A 26,904-nucleotide genomic window follows, 5' to 3' on the forward strand; every position below is an offset into this window, starting at 1 on the left:
AATTAATAAAAATAAAATACTAATTGATAAAATATATATTTATTTATTTTCAAATATTTAAAACTTAATTTTAGTAAATATTTTTAAAAATTAAAAATTATTTTTAAACCAGGGTGATATAATAAATAATAAATAAAATAAAAATATGTATATAATTATACTTTTTTTTTAATGTATGCTTAAGATTAATAATGAATTTGATTATTCGTAAAATTAAATTTTATTTGAAAGTTTAATATATCGAGTATTGAATAAATTAAAATAAATGATATATAAATTTGAAAAATCTTTCCTAGGCGCATAATATATATATATATATTTTAAGTTCATATGAAACTTTGACAAACACAATAAATTAAAGAAAAATTGAACCCCACGTTTTGGGGTTAGACCATTGAATGAAACAATATTTAATTGAGAAAAAAAAAACAATTTAATGAATAAAATAAGTACAATTAATAATGAATGAGTTTCTACCTACCAACTACTTATTTATTACATTTATTTAATTTTATAACCGTTTATTCAAATAATGTTATGCAATATTTTATTTTTTAAATAATAAATACGTTAAATATTTTAATATCTGAGATCGTGGATATCAATTATCCTTAAAATAAGTTGAGATAGTTGATTTGGGCTCGTTATTATAGCCCATTTCGGCTCAAGGCCCAATGGGATGGGCCCAGTTGGGTAATTATATTGTAAATTTTATTTTAATATTTTTATTATGTTTATATTTGATTTTAGTATAAATATTTAATTGTCATGTTTTTTTTTTTTTTTTTTTTTAAATTTATAAGTTGCATATTTCATATTTTAAAATTTAAAAAGTAATTTTTTTATACTTTTTAATCAATTTTTTACTATCAAAAAATTCAAACTTCCATCCGAAGCTGTTCAATGAAGTTCAGCTAAGAATTTGATCAGTAGTTCGGATTGTAAGTTGTAACTCATCTATACATGAAACCAAAAATTGATTAATGATCGATTACTATGTTTCATCGTAAACCTTATGTCGCCGCAAGGCTGGCTAATCGTATGTTGCAGACTCGAAGTCAAAGACTCCTGGTTTTGAATCGTCAATAAAAATGAACGTCAAAGAAATAATTTTACAAATCTAGTTAATTTTTTATTATTTTTTAATTATTTAGCTTTTTATTAAAAAAATATGAAAAAACTCGGCCAAAATAAGAGTGGATAATATAATATAAATTTAAAAAGACTAATCGACCTCTAAGACAATAGTCTCAGTATTAACTGACTCTTTAATTCTGTACGTTCATCATATTAGGTAGAAAAATCTGGCAATAATCAAAAGTCTTAAGTTGACAGTATAAAATAACGTGTTAAGTTGTCAATGTAAACATAGCTTAGCCGTAATTGATATATATTTTATTTCGTGAGATCGAACTGAAATTTAATAACTATTTTACTGGTCTCACCGGTCCCATAAAAAGAATTTTATGAATATTTATCTGGAATTACCGTTTACACGTGTACCTATCGTATATTTTATTAAAAAAAATAACTATTGACCTGTTGCACTTCATTTGACTATATATATATATTTACATTTTCCAACCTACTCCAACTAAGGAATAATATTTAAATATTAAAGAAATAGTATACTATATAATATAATAATATTATATATTAACTATATGATTCATTAACTATATATATATATATATATATAAATTATATAAAAATAGCTTATTATATTCTAACCTAGTATTAATTTTTTTTTTTTTTTTTTTTTTTTTTTGCGATAAAAATTAAAAAAATTCATAAATTTCTAATAATTTCGATTCAATTCGTCGAAGAACAAAAAAAAAAAAAAAAGAAAAAAAAAAAAAGTGAAAAGAGAGAAATTTCTCGAGAATAATTTCGATTCAATTGGTCGAAGGAAAGAAGAATACGAGGGATCAACGCGGCGTCTAATCTGGGTCTGACTCGTCTTCATCAGCTACGCTTCTATTTCCATCGATTTCAGATCACAATGAAGCTTTTTCAGTGTTCAAATGGAAGCTTCGTCGTTGAATCCACCTTCAAGGCAATGCCTCTTTCTCTTTTACTTTTATAAATATCTAAACATTTGGGTTGAATGTTCTTCATATAGCTGTTGAAATTCCACTAAATTATATCCTTATCTTTCCCTATTTAAAGCGATTCGGTCTCCTTTAGCCTGACCTGCGCTTCATCTCTTGTGTAATCGAGCTTCAGAACATGTATGGATTCCTTTTTTAATCCGTTTTCTTGTTGTTATTGTGCGTTTTTAAGCCGATTCTATGTGGGGTCTTCTTATATTTTAATCGATTCTCTCTTGATTTCTGTGCCGATAAGATTGGGATTTGGAGATACGGATTTGTTTGGATTGAAATTATTGCATAATCATGTGGACTTATTAAGGGCTCCTCGTTTGTCATTCTTGCAGTTGTGACTAACACTCAGTCGAGGCATGTCTTGTTCATCATCGATTTCAATGGAAATTGCAGACAAAGAGACTTCTCAGGATAATGTTGAACAGGTTGAATTGTTGAGTGGAGTTTATGATCATTATGATGGAGTCATTGTAGAAATGAAGGAAGCTATGGATCCAAAGGAGTTTGGCTCCTTGCTTAGAGCTTCATTATCTCAATGGAAACAGCTGGTATTTGATTTCTGTCATGTTTTAGGTTGAACATTGTTCTTTGTGGATACCTATCTTCAATTCCCATTTATGGTTTCTGTTTGCATTTTGATTTGCAGGGTAAGAGAGGCATTTGGATCAAGTTACCTATTGAACTTGCAAATCTTATTGAAGTCGTTGTTAAGGTACATTTTGTTCATACAAATCCGTAAAAGATACTTGTTCTTAAAGCATATGCCATTTACAAAGTGTTCATAGTATGATAAATGCAGCTATGTTGATGCACTTTCTGCTAAGATTAAGATTGAACCATGTAAAGGTTTCTGATAATCTCAAATCCATATTTGGTGTTTTGTAAAGAAAACGTTAAGCTCGGTTTACTATTTTGTGGCTATATAAAGTTTAAGTACGTTGTTAAGTGGTCGTAAGATTCGTTGTAAGTTAGTCGAGATATCTAAAACGAAAAGGAAACGAGTACTCTATTTATGAGTTTTCAATCATTTGGAATCATATGGTATTTGGTCAATCTATTGTAGAATGGTTAGCTGAAAGTTCAAATGTTTATGTCTTTTTGTCTCTGCTTGATTTTCAGGAAGGATTCGACTTCCACCATGCCGAACGCAATTATCTAATGCTTGTACGATGGATCGCTGAAACTACTAACAGTCTTCCTGCTAATGCCTCTCATCGTGTGGGCATTGGTGCGTTTGTAATGAATAGTAATCGAGAGGTACTTTCCAAACTCATCGATCCGAGAAACAATACTTTGTTCTTAGGAATAATGAATAGAAGAAGCACAAGGTCTCTAATGTAATGGCCCAAGCCTACTGCTAGCAGATATTTTCTTGTTTGGGCTTTCTCTCAAGGTTCTGGAAACGAGTCTACTAGGGAGCGGTTTCCACACCCTTATAAAGAAATGTTTCGTTCTCCTCCCCAACTGATGTGGGATCTCACAATCCACCCCCTTCGGGGACAGTATCCTTGTTGGCACTCCCTTCCCCAATCGATGTGGGACCCCTTAATCCAACCCCCTTCGGGGCCCAACGTTCTTGCTGGCACACCATCTCGTATCCACTCCCCTTCGAGGCTCAGCCTCCTCACTATCACATCGCTCGGTGTCTGGCTCTGATACCATTTGTAATGACCCAAGCCAATCGCTAGCATATATTGTCCTCTTTGGGCTTTCCCTTTCGGGCTTCCTCTCAAGGTTTTGAAGTTTCCACATCCTTATAAAAAATGTCTCGTTCTCCTCGATGTGGGATCTCAGAAAGTTCTGTTACATCTAATGAGCCAAACTATTAATCAGAATTTAGTGCCATTTGAAAGGTTTTACTTAGAAGGGCTCTTGTTTTCCTCTAGTAGCTAACATTAATACTCTAATTCTGAAGCTGCTTGTGGTTCAAGAGCTCAGTGGCATATTCAGAGGCTCAGGTGTTTGGAAGTTACCAACTGGAGTGGTTAATGAGGTGAACAAACTTCAATTTGCTGCAAGTTTCTCAGTTCAATAAGCCTTCTTATCCTTTAATGTTCTTATCCTTTCTGTAGGGAGAGGATATTTGTGAAGCAGCCATTAGAGAATTAAAAGAAGAGACTGGTGTAAGTAACAACAAGCAAGCAGTTGTATATATATTTTTAAAAAAGCAAATGTTTATCAGTTTCATTTGAATTCCTTTCAGGTTGATGCCGAATTTGTAGAAGTGTTAGCATTCAGGTTTGAACTCTCTACCCCTCGCGCTCGGGTTACGTTCTTCAATAGTTCCTTCACATTTTACACCAAAAGAGAACAGTTCTCTTCCTTATTCCTTACCATATGCTCCTTTCTTGGGCAATGCAGGCAAAGCCACGCTTCGTATTTTACGAAATCGGATTTGTTTTTCGTGTGCATGTTACGACCGTGTTCCTTCGATATTCAAAAGCAAGCTTCAGAAATTGAGGCAGCCAAGGTATATATTTTAGTACAAAATGATTGATACTTGATGATCTGTGTTACTTTTTGTTTTAGCAAAATTCTTCCTTGATCTAGCTATCGGAGCCCGAAAATCGGAATCCAATGTTCCCATGTCAATGATTGATCAATAATCTAAAAACTTTAGGACCCAGGAACATGATAGATACCCTTTGTCTAAACATGACCCAGGAACATGATACTAGCTCGTCTTCGTCTTTGACGTTTCGACATTCAAACATTTATTATGCATCTAAACATTCCTTTTTACATTCTTAGAAAGATTGCCTGTTGATAATATCCTGATGGGTTATGGTGATAAAATTGTTCCCCTCAAAACAGTGGATGCCCATTGAAGAATATGCAGACCAACCCTTTGTAAAACAAAATTCGGGTTTCGACTACGTCGCAAAAATATGTTTAGCAAAGGCAAACGATAGCTATACCGGGTTCTCGGCGAAGCCCGCTTATTCTGCCTCTGGGAAAAGGACTTACATCTACTCAAAACTGGAAATTTGAACTCACAATCTATGAACAAGACTCTGTGTACAGATCATTCATTTGTGCATCGAAGAAAATTTATTGATTAATGGGTTAATAAGAGGAGGATTCAAACCTCTAACCTTTTAGTCGAGATTATACATTTCATGTTATTTCTTTCCTTTTAGGTTAAATTTCTCGAGAACTTTTAGTATTTGATCTCGTTAGAGCTATGTTTAGATTGACGTTTGAAGTTTATTTGTTATCAATAATCGAGAATTTTTTATACCATCTCTATATCCTTTAAATGAATCCTCGCTTACATATAAATATTAGCTTAAATTATTATAAATATTTCAAAACATATTTATATTCTTTTAAAATTTATAATATTATTCCCATCTTTTTATAAATATTTAATATGTAATGTTGGGACTTTGCTTCCACCGACACAATTTTAAGATTCCATGTTATTTATTTTTTTTTTATCAAATTTATGTCCACATGCACATTTCTATCCATATATGAAAAATGAATAAAATTTGAAAGAAAAAAAAAACAAATAAATAATTATTCCAATTTAAATAAATTATTGTTCTTTGAAAATGAGGGGAAAATAAAGCCAAATCAAATACAAGATGCAACCCAATTGGATATTTAAAGTAACTGTACACCATCCAAAAAAAAAAAAGTAAAAAATAAAAATAAAAACATCACCGACAAAAAAAGAAATAAAAAATGGCCAAATACAAGTGGGATTTATTGTCTATGAATGACGAACCTCTAATATCGTGCCACGTTCCGCTTCCATCATAAGAATCATACGAGCAAAACAGACAACCACAAACTCAATATCATTGCCACGATCGATCTCTGACCGTTCGATCCAAACGCCCCGTCTTTGTCTGATTTCTGATCCTCTGGCTCGCCGTCGGATTCGTCGGAGCCGATCGGCGAGTCGGCATCTTCCTCCTCCTCTCCGTCTGACGCCGTAGGCGATGGTGCCTTGGTCTTCTTCTTCTTCGCCGCTTTCGGCGCGGGAGCCTCGTCTTCCTCCTCCGGCACTGCCTTGAAAAGCTCCCGGGGCTGCAACACTTTGTCGAGTTCATACACTATCAGCGGCTCCGAATCGATCAGCGTCGCCGTTACCGTTGCTGTCACTACCTTCGTCTTCACCGTAACATCCTCGCCATCGGTCTTAATGTCGAAATCGTACTTAGCGCCACCGTCGGTAGCCAGCGTGTTGACAACACCGTTGTTCGATTTGAGCATCTGTAACGACAAGTAAATCGGCATGCCGTGGTACAACAGCAGCGACACTTTATGCGCAGCCGTCAGATTCTTGTACTTCGGAAGAAAGGCATTGAGTGCGGCATCTGTGGGACAAAACACCGTCAATCCACCGTCGATGTTCGATTGATAGGTCTCGGCGGCGCCAGTGGCGATTAACAGATCGCAGAAGGTTTTGCAGCCTTGCTTAGGCAGGATTTCCGTCAGATTTAAACTGAGCGGCGCCGCCGTTGGCGCCTCCGCATCGGCGGATGTTATAACCTGCAAAATATTACCCAATTTGTAAACAAAAACTGTTAATTAACAAACCAAATTGTCATTTTCTCTTATAGTGAAAGCAAATAAATAAATAATTAATTATTATAAATGAAATAAGATATTTGAATACACATTTAACAGTTATTATAACATGATATAGTTTATCATGTGATTAATTAGATCAACTAAATTACATTTAAGAGTTAATTAGAGGACGAATAAGTTCTGCCCTAATTTTCAGATTGTACGCTAGGGAGCAAGTTTGAAATTAAGTACCTTGCTGATCTGCAAAATGGAGATATTGTAGGGCAATTCCATGACCGATTTGACATAAAACGAATTCAGATCGCCGCCGTTATCTTCAGAGCCGAATCCGACTTTTCCGCCTTTCAGATTTGTGATATTGACATATCCGGAGGTTCCAGTGGCGGAGCCGGAAGCCTGAAAGAGAGTAGAAGAGAGCGTGGTTCCTTTAGAGAGCTGGTGGAGTTTTTTGGCGCCGTAGTAATCGACAAGAACGTGAAGCGAGAGCACATTCTTGATTGTGCCAACGGTGAAATGCTTGGAGATGATATCGGACATGGCGGAGTTGTCGAGTGCGAGGACGGTGATGGTGAGACGGCGGTTGATCTCGCCAGCGAGATGCGTGATTGAGAGGTAATGATTGAAGGTGCTGAACTCGGGGTGTTTGGCTAGGATTTTGGTGATGTTATGAGCATCAGCGGTAGAGGAGAAGAGGAGGAGGAAGAACAGAGGAAGCGCGAGAGCGGCGGCGGAGAGGGGGAGTGGACGCCGCATGACGGTGGTTGAGACGGTGGCGACGGAGAGGAAAATGGAGGCTTATTTTGTGAAGAAATGTGTAGTGAGGAGAGGGATTCGGGGAGGTTTTTAAGAATGGAGGAACGAAGATGAAAATGGAAGAAAATGGTGAGATTTGAGTGTGAGTTTTTGCTACAGAGTCTACCAACCAGAAACTTTAGCATGGGAGACAGCTCAGGGGAACTGGTGTGGACCCCACACTCGGTGGGCCCACGTGATTGGTTGAATATGGTTCAAAATTATCATTTTTATTGTTTTTTTTTTTTTAAATTTATAAACTCCTAATTTTAGGTTAAAAATTATTTAATTTATTACATATAAATAATATAATTTTTTTATGTCTAATTTATTAGTTAGTTAGGATCTGATAATCTGGAATATAATGAAATAAAGCCAATTTGAAGTTCTCTATGAAATGAGGCATGGAACGGAGCCACTACAAAGAAGTTTCGGGAGTTACGAAAGAAACCTCGAGTTCATATTGGTCGTGGGTTGAGAACGGGAATTGAATTCTCTGAAACCTAATTTACCGTTGTTCCTCAGTAGCTCAGTGGTAGAGCGGTCGGCTGTTAACTGATTGGTCGTAGGTTCGAGATTTGATTCATTTCGAATTCCGTTCAACTCTTTAAATGGTAACGGATGTCTTGTAGTACTATGCTCGGATTAATTTTATTTCTATTCTTTATTTTTATTAGATAAGTGACGTATAAGTTGGTTAATCTATCAAAATAATAGCAAATAAATTAATAATAGTAATAATATCATTATTACAAGTACAATAATACAAAGCATCTTAAATATAGGTAAAAAAAAAAAAAACTAAAACATGGTATTTTTTTAGAAAATAAAATTTATCAGATACATTTTCTCAAGTACGTGACGTCATTTTTATTATAAAAAAAAATCAACGTCACTTTGAAGTGATTTTTAAGTGAATATTTTCCACTAAGTGAACTAGAGACGTTTAAAAAATTAGTAAATTATAAATAATTTTTAATTAGCATCCAAAAAGCATTTTAGATATTCAAAAAATTAAAAAAATTAAAAAATAAAATATTTTTTTAAATCGTCTACCACTGAGTGAACTCGAGATGTTTAAAAAATTAGTAAATTATGAATAATTTTTACGTCGAAAAGACATTTGGATATTAAAAAAAATTAAAAAAAAATTAAAAAGTAAAATATTTTAGCAATGAATTCCAATTATTTTATAAGGCTTGGATAATAGATAGAAGTAAAGGTAAGATACTTGACTTTCTTCACTTCATATTTTGTAACCTTTTGTAACTTGCAAGTAATATATATATATAAACATAAGGACACGACAATAAATTAAATTTTATTAATTAATTAAATTTAAAATACTCGAATATATTTCGATATTGTTAATAAAGTTTAAGATAATTTTTATTTTTAGAAAAAATTGATTAAATGTTTGACTACTAAAATAAATAAATAAATAAACACCGAAAATTTTCGAAATTAAAAGAAAATAATTTATTATTAATTTTATGCTAAACCGACACAGAATAGTTGAGGGATAAAATTATAATTTTATTTATTTAAAAATAATAAATTAAAGCCGAAATAGACAAAAGGAAAAGGGCACCGCAGATGATGTCCCACCAACCACTTTGAAAAGAAAGAAATGGTTCAATAATTTGGGTTATTATATTAATAATTAAAAAGAAAATAAAAGTTGATTAACCATTTTAGTAATTAGTCAAAGTAAACCAAAATAAATAATAAAAGTATTCAAAAAATTATTTAATTATTTGCAATTAGGTTTAGATTTTAAAAATTAAAATTTTAAATAAAAAATAATGATAAAATACTCTAAATTATAATTTGTTTTAATCATTTATAAAAAAATAATTAAAAAATATGTTATAGAATTTCTATGCTTTAATTCACTTATTGATATATTTTTATTTAATTAGAAAAATAATAATAAAAAATAGGGTGGTTGAGAAATCATCGAATCCATTATATGAAATACAAGGAAAAAAAAAATAATAATAAAACATTTTAATTGATGAAAAAGAAAGAATAAATAAAATAAAATTGGTGAGGTGGAGTAGGGCCCACAAGTGTCGGTAGACAAAGGCCAGTCTGGCATGAGGATGCCTCGTGGGACAACTACATTTGTGTATTTAATTAATCAGCCTTTTTCAATATTTAATTCTTTTATGCATTTATTCCGAAAATGTCCGTTGTTTTTTACCCCTTTCAATCAATGTAAGGGTAAATGTGTCTTTTCAATGTCTTGTTCTTTTTATTATTAACATAAGGGTAAATGTGTCTTTTCCATGTCTCGTTCTTAAAACTTTCTCAAAATTTAATGATAAAAGTTGAAAACTGAAAATTACAATTTTAGTTTTTACATTTTAAAATTTATTTAATAATTTTAAAAACTTTTTAAATTTTGGGATTTTATTAATTTTTTTATGAATTTATTGTCGAATGTTTAGTATATTATCAACTTTTTTGAATTATATTTAAATAAATTTTTTTTAATGGGTTTACTCATATAATTTATTTCACTCGACTTTCGTGTCGGGTCTACTTGTTTTTTATGGGGTCGATTTTAATCGTATAAAAATGAAATTTGTTCATATATTTAATCTAACCTACAATTATATTATTTCGTTTTTTTTACTCAGCAAACCAAAACTATATATTTAAAAAAAATATGGTAAATATTTTTGAGCTCAACCAATGAAGGACGAATTTACAATTTTAACCTTTTGGACGAAGATATAATATATTATTAAAAATTTATAATTACTCGAGTTACTATTAACATTTATTATGCTTTTTCTTAATTTTTTTACATTTAAATGTGAGAGAAAAAAATTTAAAATTTAGCTTATAAATAAGAAAAAAATAAAATAAAATAAAAAATAAACATTAAAATTATAACATGGGCCGCTAATTTGGGCTGGGTACATATTCTAAAACATTAATAAACATTAAAATAAATAAATATATATATATATCTATGGATATGGTCTAAAATACTATATTCATATAAAAAAAAAATATTTTTTAGTGTAATTTTGTATTTTGAAATTATGGATATATTTAAAACATTAAATTGGAAGTAAAAATTAAAATTTAAAAATTATAATATTTATCAAAATTTATAGTTTTGTTGGTTGAAATTGGAAGTAAAAGTTTAGGAAAAACTTATTTATTTTTTAAAATTGAACCATTTCGAAATTTGAGGACCGACCCATGAATTCATCATATGGGCAGCTCAGCAAGCAGTTTTGGGCTTTTGAGTAAGAGAAAGAGGTCTCTTAAAAAATTATGAATCCAAGGAAATTGCACAGCCATGATCAAGTGTGGCTGGAATTGCATATGACCATTGAAAGAAGAATTGGAAGCTTCGAAAATTCCAAGCGAAGTGGACGGTTCAAACAAGGTAGTGTTTCATACTGTACCTTTTTGTCATACCCACATCTTTTCTCCCTCAGATTGAATGGGAATGGGAATGGAAATGGAACTGAATAAGCCGTGGCAGTTCTACAGCCATACAAATAAGTTGCCCTTTTCTTCTTTTTCTTCTGAACCACTTGCAAGGTGTTTGACAAAATGCCTCAATGGGTAAGTTAAAAAAATTTCCTTTAATGGGTCCACTTTACAACTTGGTAATCAATTATGAATTGATTCTTCGTAGGAAAGTGGTTTGATTCTTTTGAATTAAGACGACAGCAATTGTAGTTGTGAATGAATCCCACCAGTCAAATTCACTATAGAAACTATAGCTTGAAGGGTATAAATGTTTATTTTATATCAATATTTGGTAGTTGTTTGTTGTAGCCTACTAGAGTTAGTAAGATATGTTAGCATTAAACTTGGACCCTTAAATTTATTATGAATCACGACTCTTCACAATGATATGATATTGTCCACTTTAAGCATAAACTCTCGTGACTTTGCTTTTGATTTTCTGAAAAAGCCTCGTACCAATGGAGATGTATTCCTTAATTTGTCAACGTGGGGCTCCCTCCCAACCATCGTGAATAAATCACCAAGTCTAGATAATGGTAAGTGGGATTGCTTTTAATGTGATGAAACAATGAAGATTTTTATGGCAGCTCCGGAGATGTCTCTTTTGAAGATCTACATCGAGCACATTGCTGTCAGGAGGGGCCAATGAAAGAAGAAGCAGGCTCACGTAGATGCTCCACCGAGCGGCAGTGTCAGCATCTCCAACTTGGGGATGTCAACATTTAACCACCAAACTCTAAACTCCATACGCAAAAGGTGGGCAGTGGCAGTTTACAATGTACGTGCTACCTCCTAACATGGGCTGCATTTATTTTCGTTTTTTCATCCCTACCTATCTATTTTTTTTTTTTTTTTTTTTTTTCACTCTCCTGCTTTAGTTGCTGATTGTTGAGAGAGAAAAATCACTTTCATTAGATTCTAGCACTGCCTTTTTCCCTAAGGACCAAATGATTGCAAAAGTTTAAGCCTAGAATTGGTATCTTTTCCCCTCAACTTTTAACTGTTTATCATTGATTGGATGGGCAAAAGAACGAGATGCCACTTTAACTTTTCCTTTTATGACTTCTGTATCCCTTAGTCTAGTCCTCTGGCTCTGCCCATTGGGATTGTTTTGAAGCTTTTTTTTTTTTTCTTTCTAATATACATAAATATTATATTATCACATCATAAAGAGAGGATTTCACTCACTTTCTAAGAAGAGGATCCTCTCAAGGTATTAAGTGATTTGGACAACACCAATTGAGCTATCTCAATGTTTTGATCGTCTATTCAGCACATTTGAGCAAGATCCATCTCCTTAAGGGTTTTCCTTGAGATTGGTTTGGAAACAAGTCACATGGGCAGGCAATTTTACTTTGGGAATGTCTTTCTGTGTGTGTGGGTGGGTGGGTGGGGTGGGGGTGGGGGGGGGATAAAGTACACTTTTGCCGCTTTCAGTTACTTGGATTTCCACCCCGATTGAGTATTTGACTTTCGTACAACAACAGAGACAAGTTTTGTAAGGCGACATCTTCTTCCCTAAGCAAATCAGAGGTTTGGCCTAATACCATGCAATATTTTTCTTACAAATATTTGTAAGATGAATTCTACATTGTTTTTTTACAAATATGTACAAGAATTTGCTATCTGAGACTGAAAGAAACATTTGGTTCTAATCAACAGCTCATGCTTGCTTGTTCTAAGCGCTTGGTCTTTTCAAGCGATGTTAGGCAAATTTCTAATCTAATCTCCAGCCTTTAGACATCAATTATTTTATAAATTTATGACAATACCCGTGAGCCTGAAACCCGAGGTCCCAATAGACAAGATGGGTAAAAAACAGTAATTTTGAACTATGATTTGGAGCCCATCTCAATGAAGTGGCAATCTAGGAGTGGCTGTTGGAGGCTCCAAAAGAATCCCCGCAGACGAAGGAAAATAAGTAATAATGTTGATGACGAGGCAATGGTCCTCTTTTAAATCAGCATAATTACTAACCCACTAAAAGAATCTTCCAAGTTCATTGGAGAATAAAAAGCCACTGCTCTCGTTCAGCTAGATTTTTGTAATCGCAGCAGCAAGAGGGGTTTGGGGTAGAAAGAAGAGGAAAGAAGGGAGAGCAAGTGTCCTTCAGAAGGAAGAGGGAGATGCTAATAGAATCCTACCTCCACCCAACTCTTGGTTTGGTTTCTAAATATATGCGGGATTGATCGACTGACGTAAGTATATGTAAAAATCTTCATCTTTTGTGGGTTTTTGTTTTCCTATATATCCTGATGGCTTCCTCTATTCTTTTCATTTAGCCAAACTTTGAGCGAGAATTCTGATATGGGTTGTCGTTGTTATTGATATCCTGGTTCTTGTGCTGTTTTTTAGTGATGGACAATGCCGAGGGTAGGAAAAATGAAGAAGCTCACTCTGGAGCCCGTAAGTTTCAGGACAATCATGACCAAAGGATGGAATGTGCAGACGATGCAGCATATAACAGCTACCACACTGTCCTGTTTTCAGAGCCCAGAATTCAGATTTCTCCACAAAGCTTAGGCTCACCGCAAGCCCTGATCTCTAATTCTCAGGTTTGTTGTTCCATATCCTTGTTTGTTTGTTTTTTAAGTTCCATATCTATGAACTAAGGAATATTTCTGGACCTTTTTAATTGGGCGCATAGGCATTTTCTTTTCGAAACTATGAGAATAGAGAATTTGTTCTAAGCATCCTGATATGTTAAATAAACGAATATGCAGATTATTGCATCTCTTTAAGCTTTTTGTTAATGCTTTGTATTCCCTTTGAGCTTTTTTTGTTAATCTTTATAACTGCCTAATTTTTTGTGAATTGTTGGATATATTCTTCTCCTTCCTTCACTCTAAATGAAGGTGACTTGTTATAAAATCTCTGCTTCTGCGTCTTTAACTTCATCCTGGAAATTGTAATTAATGGTCAGTTAGCTACACGTAACAAATTGCTTTTTGTTTATAAAAAAGGAAAACTCTTCATTTTCTTTTTGTTCTTGATATTAAGTGCAATTCAAGCTGTAAAGATGAACGATTTTCCCTTTTTATTATTTGTTGTCTGAAAGTACAGAAGAAAATAGAGCACCTAAAATTGGTATTACTTGCCTAATAACTATGCCAAAAGAGGGTCTCTACATTGAGTGGGACCTTGTATTTATATGAACAAATCCGCCAAAAAATTGTACCTTCTTCGGTTTATTGAACCACCAATAACAACACTCTCAAATTAACCCTCTCATAGTCTTGTTTTCACTTTTAGTACGCTACAGTTTCCTTGTCAAGTCCTGGTCTGATGCTACAACCTGATCAACCTCAATCTTTGCATCAGAGTGCTGCATTCGGTGAAAATGTGTTTCGGGGGACAACGACGCAAGTGATGATCTCGTGGAATCATGGCGGGAATCAAGTGGCCATCATTGGATCATGGGACAATTGGCAGACTAGGTATTCGACTTTGGTGATCTCGTGCTTTTTTCGTGTTTCGGATTCTTTTTCATTTTTTTTTCAACTCAAACAACCTTCCAAATGCGTTGAATTTCCTATATTTCTGTCAGAGAGCTCCTACAAAACACAGGTGTGAAGTTTGTGGTTATAAAGACTCTGCCAATCGGTATCTACCACTACCACTTCGTAGTTGATGGTTGGTTGGCTTATGCTCCAGATCTACCCTGGTTTCGTGATGATTCAGGGAATGCTTATAATATTTTGGACTTGCAGGTAAGTTTCATGGCTTCAAGAATGCCATTACTGCTGCTTCACATAATTCTCACTGAATTATGTTTTCCAGGGACATATTTCTGAATTGCCCGAAAGTATGTCCGAGTTCGAAACTCCTCCATCCCCACCGTCGAGTTATGACAACCAATACATTAACGAAGATGATTTCAGCAGACCTCCACCAGAACTACCTCCACATCTGCAAGGAACCATTTTGAACGATCCATCTTCTTCAGTCGATGGTCGACCGTTGCCAATTACGCCTCGAAGCACAGAATTAAATCATCTCTATCTTCAGAGCAATGTCCAAGATCAGTTTGTAGCACTTGGCTCTACTCTCAGGATTCGTGAAAAGTATGTCACCATGTTTCTATTCAAGCCTTTATCAAGAACAAGGTGATATCCATACGCTCTTCCTCCCTCCATCCACATTTTCATTTTCAAACACAAATCTCAATATTGCTGGAAAAGTTGAAATCCTTGTGAGTTCTGTAGGTTGAACAAGTTAGTGTAGGTATAAAGAAAGATTCTTTCATACTGTGCATCATTAATTCAATTGCTATTCAGTCTGGAAATTACTTTTCACTCTTGCAAAACCTTTCCCTTCCCTTCAATTATCTGTATTATTGTGCCCCGCTTGGAGTAAATTACTGAGGTTGAAATTTCACATGTTACCCAGAGTTCATCCCTATTAGATAATATAAACAGGATTATCTGAGTCAACTTAACCATATCAAAAGCTACATAGTCCCTTGCTTGGCTTGTAATACTGAAGTGGCTTCAATGTAGAAGAACACAATGGTTGTACATTTGAAAATATTTTCTCTACATGGTAACTTAGATTTGAGTTCAAGATCATGATATGAGTTCCATCACCATTTAACATAACTATATGTATTCGCTTTACCTATACACTTGATTAGCAGTAGCACACAGCAGCAAGCCATTTCTTGGTGAGATCCCACATCAAAGTGGAGAGTGGAACAAGTGCCAACGAGGATGCTGGCCCCGAACGGGGTTGGATTGTGAGATCCCACATTGGTTGGAGATTGGAGAGTGGAACGAGTGCCAGCGAGGATGCTAGGCCCCGGGGTGGATTGTGAGATCCCATATTGGTTGGAGAGGGGAACGAAGCATTCTTTATAAGGGTGTGGAAACTTCTCCTTGATAGACACGTTTTAAAAAACTTGAGGGGAAGTCCAAAAAGAACAATATCTATTAGCGGTGGGCTTGAACTGTTACAGTAACTTAATGGACAAGTAGTAGGCGTCATCTCTATCCGATTCACGGTCAGAAACATCATAATCCGAGGCAGTGTAGGCAAACTTTTGATCTACACCAATTCTTTACTTACCCTCTGTTTTCTTCCTACTTTTGGAATGATTAAAAGTGCTTTTTAGAACTGTTAGAAGTACTTTTTGTAAAGTTTAGAGAAAAGCCAGAACTTGCTTAGAACATTTTTGCAGCACTCATTCTACACTGACTTTAAATATTGTTGGTTCATCCAATGACAGAGAGAAGGCAAAGCAACAACAACAACAAGGGGGAATCCATTAGGTTGATATTGGGGAAAGCGAACAAAGGTGACACTTACAAAAAGTCTTGTCCTTTGTAAAATGGCTTTAAAATTTTCTTTCCATTTTATTAAATTATACCCGAATTTTAATCGACAACACTCTATTTGGAGTCAGAACGTGTTAGAGGGTTAAAATTGCTCGCGTTTAAAATTAATATTAATATAGTAAAAATATATATTTTTTCGTATAAACATTTTTATGTATACAAAAATAAAATTTTAAATGAAAAAAAATATTTTCATCATTTTATATTTAGATTCTAATTAATAAATATTAGGAAGGTTCAATTATTTCTTCTACTTTTAAATATTAATGATCTAAAGAACAACCTTTTAGACTTTTGTAGATCTCTTAAGACTTTGCATATGGAAATATTTTAATTGTTAATTAATTTTGTAATCTTTTTAACAAGAATTTAGATCTTAACCATTAATTTATAATATCTAATTTTAAATATTTATTTATGGATGATTGAAACATAAATACTTAATGAAGAATTTTAAATTTGTAATTTATATATAATAAAGAAATTAAAGATTCAAATAGTTTAGAACATTTTGGAGAAAGAAAAGAAAAAGTTTATGCCAAAATTGTAATTTACAAAAGCAGCTCAAGAACAGCCTCGAACCTCCATAGCTTGATTTGGAGCTCGAGAGTTGGATCCGTCCATGAAAGAGAAATTCCAAGCTTCGGACAAATTTAATGGAAGCCATCCTTTCGATTGACTGCATACTTTTCAACGAAGAAGATTACTCGCTGATTGGACGAATCCCTTTATTTCTAGTTTCCTTCTTCGAATCCCTTTCGTATTCACTCTTTAGCTAAGTCTTTCCATTCAGCTTCCACTCCATTGATTGCTTCCGAGAAATCCCACAATTTCCCCTTCTTCGTCTTCATTTACACTCTTTCCCTTATTTTGGACAAGCCTTCAAATCGTCGCGATCGATCCTTGATTTAACCCTTTTTCGAAGCAATTTGATGCTTCCATTCCGATTTTCTGATGACCCCACTTTGCTTACAGTTGGTTCTGTGAATTTCTTGTTATAATACAGCCTTGGATTTGTGTTGTTTTCTTTTGTTTTTGCCCTCATCTTGTTCTTGCAGTGGCAGAAGCTTGGCTGATGAAACGGACTTGAGTCTGTGGAGTGGAGCTCTGATTCTGGGTCTTGGATTAAGACGAAGATCTGCTTGTTTCTGAGCGTGGAAGCTTTAGGGGAGGTTTTTGGTTCTTACCCTTTTGAATATTCAGTCTCTTCTCTGATGGGTATAGGCTGTTTTGTTATGTTTTTTTGTTTTGACGCCATGGATGCCTTGCTGCTGCTTTGAATAGTGATATCTCAGAAGTGGTGTTCTTTTGTGTTTAAGTTAACTATGGCTATTAATCAGAAACCTCGCCTCAAAGATTCTGCTCTGAGACGTTTTAAATTGGTTATTCTTGTGACATTATTGGGGTTCTTGCTGTTTATGATCCTTATGGAAACGAATTTGTTTCAGAATTTTGCTCCTTGGTCTTCTGATAATATTCGTGAGGATCCATATGCTGGCTTTGGTCGTTTTGATTCTAATGATGAACTTAAGCTGCCCAAACAAACTGAGTTATCGATTCGTTTAGAAAAGCGAAATCGATTGCCACTTCGAAACTTAGATCTGTATCCAAATCTAGCCAAGGATCATATACCTATTGTACTTTATGTGCACAATCGACCGCAGTATCTTCGAGTCGTAATCGATAGCTTGTCCAAAGTTACAGGAATAAGTGAAACCTTGCTAATTGTTAGCCATGATGGGTACTTTGAAGAAATGGACAAGCTTGTCCAGAACATCAGGTTTTGCTCAGTGAAACAGATTTTTGCTCCCTACTCTCCTCATCTCTTTCCCGACAGCTTTCCCGGTGTCTCGCCTACAGATTGTATGGGGAAACATTATCCTATGCTAACAACAAATTGCAGAGGGAATCCTGATCAGTATGGAAACCATCGGTTGCCTAAAATCGTTTCGTTAAAGCACCATTGGTGGTGGATGATGAACACGGTGTGGGATGGATTGGAGGAGACGCGGGGGTTGTCGGGTCATATTTTGTTTATTGAGGAAGATCATTTTATATTGCCAAATGCGTATCGGAATCTGCAGTTACTCGTGTCGTTGAAGCCTAAAAAATGTCCTGAATGCTATTCTGTGAATCTAGCTCCTAGTGATGTGAAATCAAGAGGTGAGGGTAACAATTTTCTCGTTGCAGAGAGGATGGGAAATATTGGTTATGCTTTCAATAGGTCTGTTTGGAAGAAAATCCATAAGAAAGCAAAGGAGTTCTGCTTTTTTGATGAATACAATTGGGATATAACAATGTGGGCAACCGTTTTCCCCTCGTTTGGCAGCCCTGTTTATTCACTTCGAGGCCCTTGGACGAGCGCAATTCACTTTGGCAAATGTGGTTTACACCAGGGTCAGGATGAGGGGGATGTTTGTATCGATAACGGTTTGTTAAACATCGACGTTAAAGATATCGACAAAGTTGTGAACATTAATTCGGAGTGGCCAGTCGAAGTCTTCAGAGGTCAGCCTGGCTATGGAGCTGGGTTCAGGGGGTGGGGAGGTTGGGGTGATGAAAGAGACCGTCAGTTGTGTCTAAATTTTGCTCAAATGTATCGTTCCACGCCGAACATATCCCGTTCGTGAAGATTTGGTGACTGAATAGTTTTTCCACTTGAAGTAGCTTAGATGATTCACTTATGTGTGGTTTGTTGACATGATTACTCGAAGAATCATTATCTGTAGGTCGATTGACTGTCTTCGATCATACGTTTAACACGGGAACGAGATTACGATGCTTATGATAAATGATATTGTCAAACTATTCGTCCTGCGCTGGTCAGGTTAGAGTGACAATGATCTTCTTGACTGTTTTCCTCTCTAAAATGGTATCTATGATTTACTAGAACACCTTTTAGCTGCTCAAGAGAAGGGTTCCTTTTTAAGAACTTGGATACTCATGGACTTAGTTTTACAAGCTTTGTTTGTGCTTTCTATCTTTGAAGCTGACAAGCATGTATTACTGCTTCTAGTTGCTTATGAATCTTCATCTTGAAACCACCTCTTGACACTTTAGTACATCACTTTGTTTAACATGTTCGGATACATCTGTGTTTAAACTGCGTTGTAACGACGTTGTTCGTCCATATGTGTATCAAGCTAATAATGCTACGCTGTAATAGCCTAAGCTCACTACTAGTAGATATTGTCTTTTTTGGATTTTCCCTGATCTTATATGGGTTGGAGAGGGAAACGAAACATTCTTTATAAGAGTGTGAAAACCTCTCCCTAACAATCGCTTTTGAAAGCTTTGAGAGAAAACACAAAGAGGACAATATCTGCTAGCTGTAGGCTTGGGTTGTTACATCCACTGTCCTCGACCATCCAATAATGGATTGGGCGTATGAAACTCCATAGTGTGTAATGTCAGTTGAACTCTCATTTTGTCTCGCAATTTAAGGTTTCTTGGTTTGGTCTGCTCCAGTTCGATTGTTGGACTCAATGCAACCTCAAGGCTTTTGGAGTGCCAAACCAAGAGGCTGTCATGTCTACCAAATAAGACAGCTCTGTTTATAACTTTACATATACTTTCCTTTAATCTTAAATTTATTTAATATGTAAAAGTACGGGGACTGAAATGATATTTATTTAATATTTATACTATTTTATAAAATTTTTGTTTTGAAATGAAAATGACAAAAAATAATTTATTCTCCTTACCCTTCTCCCCAAGCCCCTCCCATAAAAAGGAAGAGTAGTGGGGGCGACAAAGAAATAAAGTTCTAGATTTGGATATCTTTCTAGATCTAAATTCTCCTGAAATTTTTTCTTCATCCCTGTCCTTTGAGAATTAATTCTCAATAATTCAAATTTAGTTGTTAATTTGAGACGATCTTGGAGAGATTCAAACTTGGTAATGATATATGGTTGTCACTGTAAAGTCTATTTATTTTTGAATAGTTGCAAATTTTGGGGGGTTGAATCGATACAATTTGGGGAGGTTGAAGATGGTCAAAAAGAGTAAGATTTGAAGAGATGAACAAAGAAGTATTTCCAAAGTTGAGTGAGTAAGAAAGAAGGATTGAGCATTAGCTTCGAGAAAGTCATTAAATTTTCCATTGTGGTGTGGTGGGCCAATGCGATTCATTGGCTGCTCAAGCCATTCCAAAAATGCCGTCCTTTCCCCCATCTTACCTTATTACCTCTACCAAAAGAGAATCCAACTATACGGTCATTTGGCTCACATCTCGAGAACCGCGACGAAAGTTTTTCATTATTTTTTCTTCTCCTTTGCAAAGAGTGCGTGCGGACTGCACAAATTTATCAAACCCCATCTTCAAAATCATTTCAAATCGATGAAATCCGCAGGTTTTGGACTCCACCGGTAGCCCACCAACCAAACTATGCTGTTTTCACGTGTTGCTTAATCCGTATCGCGCAAGTTGGGTACTCCATCACACCCGTATCTGTTCGCCCCATTTCGTATGTTTGCATCCACCTCTATCTGTATTGACTATCGATTAGTTTATGGTTTTTTTTATTTCCCCATCTTTTTTAATTTTATAATTCTGTGAACTATGTGGGTTTTGGGGAAATTATAGGCTTGTGGCTGTATGCTTGCCAGGTTTTTGTTCCAACGAATGGCTCTGATTGCTCTAGAAAACTAAGCTTTTAGGAGGGCTGCTCGAGCTTCTAGAAGTTACTTGTTCGGTCGATTCTTCGTGGGTGTAGTGGAACTGTGAGAAGATGTGGAAGAATTGCTCTGGGTCTTGCTTCAAATCTCGTTAGTTTTGTTCTTAATTCTTCTTCTCCTTGTTTTTGCTTTTATTTCATGAGAGACCCCTTTTAGATTTCACTGTCTAGTTCAAGCTTGTTTGCTTGCTTCTTTTTGGGGCGTTGAATTTGAAGCCTGTGGGGTTGTGTTTCTGGAAATAGAATCATGGGAAGATTTAACTGAGTTTCTTTTGTCCCTTTGTTTTGTGGGTTCTGGAATGAGTATCAAGTAATGTTGTGTTTGTTTGCTGTTGAATTTGGTGGCTTTTGAGCAATGGGGATATAGGTGATTGGTTTGGTTAGTGGAAGAACAGGAGAAATTGGGAAGGAACTTGTAAGATGTCTTCAATGACAACAAATAAGACTGTATGTTCTAAGACCAGTGGCGACCGATCAAAACATGGAGCTCATGTGGTTGCACAAACTTCAATTGATGCAAAGCTTCAAGTAGACTTTGAAGGTTCTGAAAGGTTGTTTGATTACTCTGCGTCGGTTGATGTCAACGTCGCAAGTTGGAGTAGCAATGTTCATGCCACCACTGTACAATCATACCTTCAGAACATTCAGAGAGGAAGTCTAGTTCAACCATTTGGTTGTATGATTGCTGTGGATGGGGAAAACTTGTCTGTTCTTGCATATAGTGAAAATGCCCCTGAGATGTTGGACTTGGCCCCACATGCTGTGCCGAACATCGAGCAGCAAGAAGCTCTAACTTTTGGAACGGATGTACGAACGCTTTTTCGTTCGCCAGGAGCTGCAGCGTTACAGAAAGCAGCTGATTTTAAGGAAGTTAATCTTCTTAATCCTATACTAGTCCATTGTAAAACTTCTGGTAAACCGTTTTATGCGATTTTGCATCGAGTAGACGTGGGATTAATTATAGATCTGGAACCAGTGAATCCAGCTGATGTGCCAGTGACTGCAGCTGGGGCATTGAAATCTTATAAGCTTGCAGCTAAAGCCATCCCAAAATTGCAGTCCTTGCCGAGTGGGAATATATCTCTTTTATGTGAGGTATTGGCTAAGGAGGTTAGCGATTTGACAGGTTACGATCGAGTAATGGTGTATAAATTCCATGATGATGAGCATGGAGAAGTTGTAGCCGAGTGCTGTCGATCGGACTTAGAACCTTATCTTGGCTTGCACTACCCAGCTACTGACATACCTCAAGCTTCAAGGTTCCTTTTTTTGAAGAATAAAGTTAGGATGATTTGTGATTGTTTGTCACCTCCAGTTAAGGTGCTTCAAGACAGGAGATTGACTCAGCCATTAAGTCTATGTGGGTCAGCATTGAGGGCTCCTCACGGTTGTCATGCTCGGTATATGATGAATATGGGCTCTATTGCATCTCTCGTGATGTCTATTACGATCAATGAGAGTGATAGTGAATCCGAGAATGATCAAGAAAAGGATAGAAAGTTGTGGGGTTTAGTAGTTTGTCATCACACAAGTCCTAGGTTTGTGCCATTTCCTTTGAGATATGCTTGTGAATTCTTGATTCAAGTTTTTGGTATACAGATTAATAAAGAAGTGGAGTTGCAAACTCAGTTGAAGGAGAAACATATATTGCGAATTCAAACCGTTCTTTGTGATATGCTGCTAAGAGATACTCCGGTAGGAATCGTTACCCAATCTCCCAATATTATGGATCTTGTTAAGTGTGATGGTGCTGCCTTATATTTCGGAAAGAAATTTTGGTTAGTTGGAGTCACCCCTTCAGAGGCACAAATTAGAAATATAGCTGAATGGCTCCTCGAAGACCATAGCGGAAGCGCAGGTTTAAGTACCGATAGCCTAGTCGAAGCTGGTTTCTATGGTGCTTCTGCTCTTGGTGATGAGGTTTGTGGAATGGCTGCTGTTAGGATCACCTCTAAGGATTTCCTTTTCTGGTTTCGGTCACATATGGCTAAAGAAATCAGGTGGGGTGGTGCAAAACATGACCCCGGTGACCAGGACGATGGAAGGAATATGCATCCGAGATCATCATTCAAGGCTTTCCTGGAAGTGGTGAAGCGGCGTAGTCAACCTTGGGAAGATGTGGAAATGGACGCCATCCATTCGCTGCAATTAATATTACGAGGTTCTTTACAAGATGAAGAAGTTGAAGAAGAATGCAAGGTGATTACAAACGTCCCGTTAGTCGATGAGAAGACACAACAGTTGGATGAACTGCGTGTCATCACAAACGAGATGGTTCGCTTGATCGAGACAGCTGCAGTGCCTATCTTGGCTGTAGATGTTTTCGGCAAGATCAATGGTTGGAACTCGAAAGCCACTGAGCTTACAGGATTAGGTATCCAGCAAGCCATTGGCATGCCCATAGTTGATTGTCTGGTGAATGATTCTATTAAGGTGGTAAAGAAAATGCTGTCCTTGGCCGTTCAAGGTGATTTTTCATCTTAAGATATTATCTATTGTTCCATTGACGTAATTCTGCATCCCTTATTTGATGATTGTTTTGTATGGATATTGTCAGGTATTGAAGAGAAGAACATTGAAATCAAACTCAAAACGTTTGGAATTCCGGGACACGATGGTCCAGTGATCTTAGAAGTTAATTCGTGCTGTAGCCGAGACCTAAACAATAATGTTGTAGGAGTATATTTTATAGGGCAGGATGTTACAAAGAAGAAACTGATAATGAACCAATACACGCAAATCCAAGGCGATTACACGGGGATTATGCGAAATCCATCTGCACTTATTCCTCCGATTTTCATGACCGATGACGATGGCCGGTGCTTGGAATGGAATGATGCAATGGAAAAGTTGTCTGGTTTTAGAAGGGTAGAGATGACAAATAGGATGCTTCTTGGGGAGGTTTTCACGCTCGAAAGCTTCGGCTGTCGTGTCAAAGATCAGACATTGACCAAGCTTAGGATACTACTGCATAGAGTAATTTCGGGCCAGGATACAGAGAAATTTTTGTTTAAGTTCTGTGATCGTGAAGGAAATTACGTTGAAACACTGCTCACTGCAAGCAAAAGGACTGATTCAGAGGGTAAGATCACCGGGGTCGTCTTCTTCTTGCACGTGGCTAGCTCGGAACTTCAATATGCCTTGGAGATGCAACGGATGTCAGAACAAGCTACAGCTGATAATCTCCATAAGTTGGCATATCTACGTCAAGAAATTCGAAAACCACTCGACGGAATTACATTTATGCAGAATCTAATGGGTTCATCGGAGTTGAACGAAGAGCAAAAGCGGCTACTTAAATCGAACACTTTGAGTCTGGAACAATTATACAAGATTGTACATGATACTGATATCCAGAGTATTGAGGAGTGGTATGATTATAGTTACATCAAAACATTTTTTTTTGCTTTTGGCTTCAATACCTTGTGCTGTTCTCTTGTTGCTATAATCTTTGATCATTTGGGTAATTCCTTGCAGTTACATAGAAACTAACTGTAGGGAATTCAACCTTGGAGATGTTCTTGACGTCGTAATGAATCAAACCACGATTTTGAGTCGAGAGCGCCAGGTGAAGATCATTTGTGAATCACCTGCTGATGTATCATCTCTGCACTTATATGGAGATAACATGAGGCTACAGCAGGTGCTCTCTGAGTTCTTGACTAACACACTTCTCTTCACTTGCAAAGAATCATCCATCGTCTTCCGAGCAACTCCAAGGAAGGAGCGTATCGGGAAGGGAATCCACATTCTTCATCTTGAATTCAGGTAAAATCCCGAAAATCTCTTAGTTCTCGTTGTTTGTTAACGGTTTAGTATCTTGTAGAATGGTCATGTCCTGTCATGGGATAAGCCCAAGTTAGTCATTTAGATTTAGAATGATTAGATGATAGCACTGAAGTTGATAGCAAAATTGTGGTTCTGATACTTCTTTAGCATTTTGAGCCTGTTACTCTCACTTCCCAGAGCTAGCATGGGGTGAGTTAAGCGTCTCGAGGAATAGTGAGGTAGTCGGTGCGAGAACCAAAGGGTGCGGTCTAGAACCCGTAAATATCTATGAGGACAATGTCAAAATTGTGGTTGTGATACTTCTTTAGCATTTTGAGCCTGTTACTCTCACTTCCCAGAGCTAGCGTTGGGGTGAGTCAAGTGTCTCGAGGAATAGTGAGGTAGTCAGTATGAGAACCAAGGGGTGCGCTCTAGAACCCGTAAATATCTATGAGGACAATGTCAAAATTGTGGTTGTGATACTTCTTTAGCATTTTTAGCCTGTTACGCTCACTTCCCAGAGCTAGCATTGGGGTGAGTTAAGTGTCTCGATGAATAGTGAGGTAGTCGGTGCGAGAACCGAGGGGTGCGCTCTAGAACCTGTAAATATATATGAGGACAATGTCAAAATTGTGGTTGTGATACTTCTTTAGCCTTTTGAGCCTATTACTCTCACTTCCCAGAGCTAGCATTGGGGTGAGTTAAGTGTCTCGAAGAATAGTGAGGTAGTCGGTGTGAGAACCGAGGGGTGCGCTCTAGAACCCGTAAATATCTATGAGGACAATGTCAAAATTGTGGTTGTGATACTTCTTTAGCATTTTGAGCCTGTTACGCTCACTTCCCAGAGCTAGCATTGGGGTGAGTTAAGTGTCTCGAAGAATAGTGAAGTAGTCGGTATGAGAACCGAGGGGTGCGCTCTAGAACCCGTAAATATCTGAGGACAATGTCAAAATTGTCGTTGTGGTACTTCTTTAGCATTTTGAGCCTGTTATTACTCTCACTTCCCAGCGCTAGCATTGAGGTGAGTCAAGTGTCTCAAGGAATAGTGAGGTAGTCGGTATGAGAACCCGTAAATATCTGAGAACAACGTCGAACAGAATCTTGAAAACTCGTTTTGAGCGGATCATGGTTTAATATGCTTCGTGTGATGTTAGCTCTAGAATGGCATCTAAATGATCATTTTGAGATATGGTTGTCATATTATGTAGGATCATTCATCCTGTTCCTGGAATTCCTGCACACTTAATCCAAGAGATGTTTGATGACAACAATGATAGCTCAAAGGAAGGTCTTGGCCTATACATCAGCCAGAAGCTTGTGAAGATAATGAATGGCACTGTACAGTATATCCGAGAGGCCAAGACCTCGTCATTCATCATCCTCATAGAATTCCCCTTGGTCGAGCATATTGCTTAATAACGACGACAACGACAACAACGACTTTACTGTTCTACACTCACTGCATGATTTACTTGAAGATGCCTTAACCAGAGAACGAGCCCTGACACTACTCGGTATCAGGATGAGATTGTTTGAGAATATGAGTAGAGATATTAGGAGTGATCTGAGATTATAATAAACGTTGTTGCAGGGCGAGTAGTTTCAAGCTTCAAAGAATCAAAAGAGTCGAAAGTTGTGAAGACACGACGTCTTTATCGACCATCTCTAGAACGTCACGAATCCAAGAACTCTTTTGTAGTTCATTCCCGAAGTCGTCGATTTAGAAGTTTACATCAGAAACTCCAAAAATGCAGGTTTTATGGTATTGGGAAGCAAGCACCTGAAATAAGTGAGTAAAATAGAGTTGTAAACTTGTTTATAATGGATGGGCAAATACCCATCATCTCATCTTCACTTGAAATAATATGCAGTTTTTGTTCATTCTTGTTGATTTTCACAATCTCCTCTGGCTCGTTTATGAACGGAAATGACTTTCTAAGTGCTTAAAAAGACGTTTTTGAATGAAGAAGTCAACCAAACCGACCCTGAAACATTGCCCTTTCATCGTATGTGAATACCCTTTTTTATTCTTGAAATTTTGATGTTTATTCAGATGCTGGTGAGACTTCAAAAGGTGCACTTTAATTCTTAGACTTGGAAGATTGTTCGGTATAGTTTGTAGTATGAGTTGCATTGTTTCAATCTTCTCGAAAATTCTTTTTGTGTATTAAGTTTAAACAAGAGATG

The 26,904-nt window shown here is 36.2% G+C and overlaps 5 protein-coding genes across 15 annotated transcripts; 4 read left to right on the plus strand and 1 right to left on the minus strand.

The window, feature by feature from the left end:
• The first annotated feature begins 1,859 nt into the window (after positions 1-1,859).
• On the plus strand, positions 1,860-5,343 carry LOC111811773 (nudix hydrolase 2). Of its 3 annotated transcripts, XM_087117983.1 has the most exons (10): positions 1,860-2,056; positions 2,170-2,231; positions 2,438-2,653; positions 2,752-2,817; positions 3,225-3,362; positions 4,021-4,098; positions 4,178-4,228; positions 4,309-4,343; positions 4,467-4,575; positions 4,920-5,343. In XM_087117983.1, the coding sequence occupies exons 3-10, from the start codon at positions 2,462-2,464 to the stop codon at positions 5,094-5,096; spliced, it is 846 nt and encodes a 281-aa protein (XP_086974109.1). In that variant the 5' UTR covers positions 1,860-2,056; positions 2,170-2,231; positions 2,438-2,461; the 3' UTR covers positions 5,097-5,343. The 3 variants fall into 3 exon arrangements, with proteins under 3 accessions (XP_086974109.1, XP_023554568.2, XP_086974108.1); XM_023698800.2 differs by lacking the exon at positions 2,170-2,231; XM_087117982.1 differs by lacking the exon at positions 1,860-2,056 and having other exon boundaries at positions 2,075-2,231.
• A 269-nt stretch (positions 5,344-5,612) lies between these two features.
• Positions 5,613-7,537, minus strand: LOC111811712 (fasciclin-like arabinogalactan protein 2). The gene is made up of 2 exons (XM_023698725.2): positions 6,882-7,537; positions 5,613-6,608 (listed from the first exon to the last, which is right to left on the minus strand). The coding sequence occupies exons 1-2, from the start codon at positions 7,401-7,403 to the stop codon at positions 5,877-5,879; spliced, it is 1,254 nt and encodes a 417-aa protein (XP_023554493.1). The 5' UTR covers positions 7,404-7,537; the 3' UTR covers positions 5,613-5,876.
• A 3,992-nt stretch (positions 7,538-11,529) lies between these two features.
• On the plus strand, positions 11,530-17,652 carry LOC111811768 (SNF1-related protein kinase regulatory subunit beta-2). 7 transcript variants are annotated; one of them, XM_087117979.1, is made up of 7 exons: positions 11,530-11,718; positions 13,296-13,495; positions 14,193-14,377; positions 14,488-14,650; positions 14,721-15,046; positions 16,165-16,233; positions 17,332-17,652. In XM_087117979.1, the coding sequence occupies exons 2-6, from the start codon at positions 13,298-13,300 to the stop codon at positions 16,205-16,207; spliced, it is 915 nt and encodes a 304-aa protein (XP_086974105.1). In that variant the 5' UTR covers positions 11,530-11,718; positions 13,296-13,297; the 3' UTR covers positions 16,208-16,233; positions 17,332-17,652. The 7 variants fall into 7 exon arrangements, with proteins under 7 accessions (XP_086974105.1, XP_086974106.1, XP_086974107.1 ...); XM_087117980.1 differs by lacking the exon at positions 11,530-11,718 and adding an exon at positions 12,738-13,148; XM_087117981.1 differs by lacking the exon at positions 11,530-11,718 and adding an exon at positions 12,741-13,138 and having other exon boundaries at positions 17,338-17,652.
• On the plus strand, positions 17,599-19,317 carry LOC111786923 (beta-1,2-N-acetylglucosaminyltransferase II). The gene has a single exon (XM_087117976.1). The coding sequence runs from the start codon at positions 17,599-17,601 to the stop codon at positions 18,901-18,903; it is 1,305 nt and encodes a 434-aa protein (XP_086974102.1). The 3' UTR covers positions 18,904-19,317.
• A 1,157-nt stretch (positions 19,318-20,474) lies between these two features.
• Positions 20,475-26,598, plus strand: PHYC (phytochrome C). Of its 3 annotated transcripts, XM_023698582.2 has the most exons (6): positions 20,475-20,739; positions 20,882-23,416; positions 23,507-24,320; positions 24,427-24,517; positions 24,639-24,717; positions 25,926-26,101. In XM_023698582.2, exons 2-6 carry the CDS (start codon positions 21,370-21,372, stop codon positions 25,961-25,963), a joined length of 3,069 nt encoding a protein of 1,022 aa, XP_023554350.2. In that variant the 5' UTR covers positions 20,475-20,739; positions 20,882-21,369; the 3' UTR covers positions 25,964-26,101. The 3 variants fall into 3 exon arrangements, with proteins under 3 accessions (XP_023554350.2, XP_023554349.2, XP_086974101.1); XM_023698581.2 differs by having other exon boundaries at positions 20,477-20,739; positions 24,427-24,717; positions 25,926-26,598; XM_087117975.1 differs by having other exon boundaries at positions 20,477-20,703; positions 24,427-24,717; positions 25,926-26,598.
• Positions 26,599-26,904: the final 306 nt, after the last annotated feature.

This window comes from Cucurbita pepo, chromosome 15, assembly GCF_057944985.1.
Source record: "Cucurbita pepo subsp. pepo isolate OVF chromosome 15, ASM5794498v1, whole genome shotgun sequence".
Lineage (NCBI taxonomy): Eukaryota > Viridiplantae > Streptophyta > Magnoliopsida > Cucurbitales > Cucurbitaceae > Cucurbita > Cucurbita pepo.

What these genes read in the sequence shown, in the direction of transcription:
- LOC111811773 (XM_087117983.1), top strand. Translation starts at nt 2,462, where the DNA reads ATGTCTTGTTCATCATCGATTTCAATGGAAATTGCAGACAAAGAGACT. An exon ending in TAATGAATAGTAATCGAGAG is followed by an intron (nt 3,363 to 4,020) that starts GTACTTTCCAAA and finishes CTAATTCTGAAG; the next exon opens with CTGCTTGTGGTTCAAGAGCT. An exon ending in GTAGAAGTGTTAGCATTCAG is followed by an intron (nt 4,344 to 4,466) that starts GTTTGAACTCTC and finishes TGGGCAATGCAG; the next exon opens with GCAAAGCCACGCTTCGTATT.
- LOC111811712 (XM_023698725.2), bottom strand. Translation starts at nt 7,403, where the DNA reads ATGCGGCGTCCACTCCCCCTCTCCGCCGCCGCTCTCGCGCTTCCTCTG. An exon ending in CCATTTTGCAGATCAGCAAG is followed by an intron (nt 6,609 to 6,881) that starts GTACTTAATTTC and finishes AATATTTTGCAG; the next exon opens with GTTATAACATCCGCCGATGC.
- LOC111811768 (XM_087117979.1), top strand. Translation starts at nt 13,298, where the DNA reads ATGGACAATGCCGAGGGTAGGAAAAATGAAGAAGCTCACTCTGGAGCC. An exon ending in TGGGACAATTGGCAGACTAG is followed by an intron (nt 14,378 to 14,487) that starts GTATTCGACTTT and finishes TATTTCTGTCAG; the next exon opens with AGAGCTCCTACAAAACACAG. An exon ending in ATAATATTTTGGACTTGCAG is followed by an intron (nt 14,651 to 14,720) that starts GTAAGTTTCATG and finishes TATGTTTTCCAG; the next exon opens with GGACATATTTCTGAATTGCC.
- LOC111786923 (XM_087117976.1), top strand. Translation starts at nt 17,599, where the DNA reads ATGGCTATTAATCAGAAACCTCGCCTCAAAGATTCTGCTCTGAGACGT.
- PHYC (XM_023698581.2), top strand. Translation starts at nt 21,370, where the DNA reads ATGTCTTCAATGACAACAAATAAGACTGTATGTTCTAAGACCAGTGGC. An exon ending in GCTGTCCTTGGCCGTTCAAG is followed by an intron (nt 23,417 to 23,506) that starts GTGATTTTTCAT and finishes GGATATTGTCAG; the next exon opens with GTATTGAAGAGAAGAACATT. An exon ending in ATCCAGAGTATTGAGGAGTG is followed by an intron (nt 24,321 to 24,426) that starts GTATGATTATAG and finishes AATTCCTTGCAG; the next exon opens with TTACATAGAAACTAACTGTA.